The sequence below is a fragment of the Lactuca serriola genome, chromosome 2 (assembly GCF_051521515.1).
Source record: "Lactuca serriola cultivar US96UC23 chromosome 2, Lser_US96UC23_V15, whole genome shotgun sequence".
Classification (NCBI taxonomy): Eukaryota; Viridiplantae; Streptophyta; class Magnoliopsida; order Asterales; family Asteraceae; genus Lactuca; species Lactuca serriola.
Genome location: NC_136409.1, coordinates 230330196 through 230334636, shown reverse-complemented (window position 1 = coordinate 230334636; position 4441 = coordinate 230330196). Strand labels below are relative to the sequence as shown.

Here is a 4441-nt window from a genome sequence, read left to right as displayed (position 1 = left end):
TAGTTATTATTTGTAGGAAATAAGAATCGCAAGTACTTATTATTATTTGCCACAAAATATTTAAATTCAAAATAAAGAATCAAAATATAATATCTTCTATCGCTGTAAATTTGCATTATGAGAAGAAACAATGGTCGAGCGTCCAAAATTGATAACCTTTCGTCGGAAAATTATTAAAATAAAAAAACTAGAAGACGACAACCTTATTTACTTTTGGTAGCAGGTAGTTCTTTCTCGATTGTTTTTGGTTAAAATTTAAATTTAAATTTTGTTTTGGCCTTTTTGATAGATTATTTCGAAAACATATACTGTACTTATTTTGAAATTATCTACCGATCGAGTGTTTTAGTTATGAAAAAAAATTATTAACTAAGCAGTTAATCAGTTGACTATAATCAAACCACAAAAATAAGTTAACGTTTTTTTTTTCGATTTAGTTCTATGTTTCTTTTTTTTTTTTTTTTTTTTTTTTGTGAAACATAGTTACAACTAATCTTCCAAAATACGGTTTTGCTTGTATAAATAACTTCTTTAGATTATTTTATATTCATTGTTCTTATATCGTTTACTCTTTAATATAATAGCTTTTACTTTCTACTCTAATAAATAACATCAAATTTTGCTTTAATGGACTATTCGGCCGAGTTACGGAGGCATTAAAGTCTAAATTGACTTTTTAATATTTTCATATATGTTTTTAAAACAATATTTTATGAAATGGGAAAAAAGACGCGGCACGTTATCTAAAATTATAAACAATAATTCAAATAGTATTTATAATCGCAACTGAAAAATATAAGATTAAAATACAATTTAGATCTAATTTCAAAAAATAAAACTTTTTAAGTTGGAAATTGAACTAATTTTGACTTTTAGGTTGGTTGGTCAGAATCCGCAGGAGCAGTCCAATACAATTTAACAGCAAAAAGAAGCTTCTCTCTCTCCAATGGCCCATCTTCATGGTCAACTATTTGACTTTCCCAATTTAACCCGTCTGCAATTCTTTTTACTTTTACCAATAAATCCACGTCATCTCTTATTATCACACTCCCTTCTGGCCTCAATATTCTGTCCATTTCCAGCATTATATCTTCCATCTCACACCTGTAACGTACACATACTTATAATCTTAATTTTCACCCTAAAAACAAGTCGAAAAATAAAACACTTGGGACCGATATATAGAGCTTAAGTAAGTAAAAACACTAACCTGTCTTTGTATAGGGTAAAAATTGAATCTGCATGGATGAGATCATACGTCCTAGGGTAAGTAGACATTGCCTCGCACCTATATATGTCAAAAACTTAATTTTGTTAGTAATAATTCGCGAATTTTAAGGATGATTAGATTGTGATTTATCTATATATGGTGTGTATACCAGCTTTGATAGGTTCCAATGAGTCCACGCTCGTAAATGGCACCAAGTGTATCAGCTTTCGCTTCAACGGGAACAATGTTCATGACCCATAAAGGATTATCAACAAGTGAAGCTGCAAAACCACCGAGGAATGCGTTCATGTCAAGAAGATTACGATATCTTCCCGGTTGTCCGAGCTGATTATTTACAGTTTTATAGTACGCAATTCTCTTCTTCCACAACAACACATCTTCTTGGAAAATGTCCGGTGATACACCTTCGATGCTTCCACTGCTAACCCTAGGAGGAACCATGTGTAATCTCTCTGGCCATTTTGCAATTGCCCCACCTGCAACTTCATCGCTGCTTGACACTTCTGGCAATCGAGTCAAACATGTCTCTATGTCTCTATACCTGAAAGTATTAATTTGATCATGAAATTAATCATATTATTCAATTCGGAATGAATCGATTATGTATATATAATGGAAAACTGATCAAGACGAACCAGGCAGAATCAGGATTTTGGATCGGGCAAAGAGGCGTGTTTTGGGAGATTTTACGATTTGATTTACAGTTCAAATGATTGATTGGTTTTTGCCAAATCGAAAGATCGCCCTTTTGGACCACTTTTTTCCAACAAAGACTCTTTGCAACTCTCTCAATTTGGGTTTGTTCTTCGTTCAAATCGTCCTTTGTTCTTTCCCACCCTTTCCAGTGATTCTCCCAATTGATTGGTGGGCCGGACAGGATCCAATATCCACCAGGTCGGAGGACCCGATCCACTTCAATCAAGTACACTCCATCTATATTATATAATTAATTCAATTGTCAATGGTCAATCAAAAATCGACATGCAAATATTTAAAAAATTGACATGCATGTGGGGTATATATATATGTGGAGGGGAATTTACCATATTGTCCCCATGGGATGAGACAACGAGAACAATGAGCCATGTCGAAAGCCCTTGAAGGATATGGAAGCCTCTTGGAGGCGATAACACCGATCAAAGCAGGAACACCACGCTCTAAAGCAAATTGTACTTGCGCTTCGTGTGTATCCCTTGGAGCAAATGACATCGCTATGATGTTTCTTGAAAGAAGATATGCCCCCCAACTTGCCACCTAGTAATTACATAATACCAAATATTTTTTACAGTCGATGATATGTTAATTTTATTTCCATATTACACAAGGATTATAAATATAATGTTTCCATATATGAACTTTGTTTACATTTCAAGTTTCATATAGATGAATCAGAGATCGGCTTTTCACATTCCTCAACATTGATTTATTCGTTACATTGAATGCATGGTAATTTTAGTCGTTGTCTAGGAACTATATATATATTTTTTACGTGACACTATTGCCGGGTAATCTTGTCTTTTACAATGTATTTGCTTACTGGACGGCATGATTTTGAATTATCATTAATTATACTTGTAGATAAATTAATAAAAACTGTGGGGTAAATGGACCAAAAAGGACAACAAAAAGTTTGTGATATAACTGTTTCTGAATCAAATTGACAGCAATTATGTACCTAATATGTTCCTACTTGCAAAATTGTCAAAGGTAAAAACTGTGCATTAACGTTTTCAAACCTTATTATATTCCAAAAGAAAAGAGATATACAACATTAATAAATCTGTCACATCAACTTTCTATATGTAACTATATTTAATGTAGCTTCATATTTTAAAACTTTAAAATTGTCATAAAATGGCAAATTTCATTTTTAAGAATGGTTTTTTAGGAAATTATAAAAACAGGCGACAGAGACAATTTACCTAAAAATAACACCAAAAAATTCTCCGTTTAAATACGAAATTTATTAAAATAAAACGGTCGGCTGGCTTGGATCGATCATAAAAAAGAATCTTACCCCACAACCCGTATCAATGGCGGTTCGGATCGACCCGTCTTTAAGATTGATTAGTTTTCCGATGTCGTCGATATAAGCATCAGCGCCGTTAGGGAACATGGTCCCACCGCCGGGGAATCTAAACCGGTCACCCTCGAACCTGATCCAATTCTGAACGGCTTTCTCGACGGTGAGATCTTTGTGTGGTACATTGGCGTACCATGCGAGATCCCTACTCGTCGGCCACTTGAACGGATTCTTGTAACCAAACGGCGCCGGAATACGGCATTTAAGCAGCTCGTTTTTCTCCGGGCAATGTCGTTCCCGGTAAATAAGACGATCTCTTGGGAACTTCAATGATCTTTTTTGGTCTGTGCATGGTGTATATTCGGAGTACTTAACGGAACAGGGTGGGTAGGTTTTTACAGTGAAGGAATCATCGGCGGCGGCGGAGTGATGGGCAGAGAAGTCTAGGTCTTTATATGTGTCATCGATGGTCGAGTTGAAGGAGGTGGACTGGGTGGAGGCACAGTTGACGGTGGAGGTGTGGAGGGAAGTGACAGTGGAAGTGGTGGCGACACGGGGTTGCCATGAGCCGAATAAGTAGAAGAAAGAACAAAGGAAGAAGACAAGACAAGCTAATAAAACGTTGTTTTTACGGAGGAGATGGGCGGAGTTGGTGGTGGCGTTGGGTTTGGTTGTGGGGGTGTAATACGGCGTACTTTGTCCCGCCATTGTTAAAGTCTTCAATAAGGTTGTCACGATCTTTCAAGTTATATATATACAGAAACTGAGTTAGGACTCGTGAGTGAACTCGTAAGTTGTGAGTTAAAACAGTGTGTTAGAACATGAATATTAATTTTCTATTTTATTTTTTAAGAAATAATAAGCATAAATAAAATAATATTGGAATGGGAGAAATGGAGAGTGGTGGACCGGAGAAGGCCAGGCTGGGTTAGGCTGGGTCGCAACCATTATGCTTGCGGAGTGTTACGAGTAAACTCTCAAGTTATTAATAAAGAAATAAGGATCAATGGAAGTAAATTGTTCCTCTATTATATAGTGAAATATTTATATAACTATATATATTTACTTAAAAAACTCCCTTAATACGGTTTTAAGATCTAGGTTCGTTTATTCCTCTATTATATTTTTCTTTATTCTTTACCTACTATATATAATATTTGAGTTCAAATTTTAAAAAAGTTATGCCT

The 4441-nt window shown here is 35.1% G+C and overlaps 1 protein-coding gene across 1 annotated transcript; it reads right to left on the bottom strand.

Annotated features, from left to right (window-relative positions):
• Positions 1-739: 739 nt before the first annotated feature.
• On the bottom strand, positions 740-3987 carry LOC145088824 (putative methyltransferase PMT15). The gene is made up of 6 exons (XM_079027235.1): positions 3249-3987; positions 2275-2485; positions 1867-2164; positions 1380-1772; positions 1211-1288; positions 740-1104 (listed from the first exon to the last, which is right to left on the bottom strand). Exons 1-6 carry the CDS (start codon positions 3960-3962, stop codon positions 873-875), a joined length of 1926 nt encoding a protein of 641 aa, XP_078883361.1. The 5' UTR covers positions 3963-3987; the 3' UTR covers positions 740-872.
• Positions 3988-4441: the final 454 nt, after the last annotated feature.

Coding starts and splice junctions, on each gene's coding strand:
- LOC145088824 (XM_079027235.1), bottom strand. CDS start 3,962: ATGGCGGGACAAAGTACGCCGTATTACACCCCCACAACCAAACCCAAC. Junction 2,486..3,248: donor CCATTGATACGGGTTGTGGG/GTAAGATTCTTT, acceptor TGTAATTACTAG/GTGGCAAGTTGGGGGGCATA. Junction 1,773..1,866: donor CAAAATCCTGATTCTGCCTG/GTTCGTCTTGAT, acceptor TAATACTTTCAG/GTATAGAGACATAGAGACAT.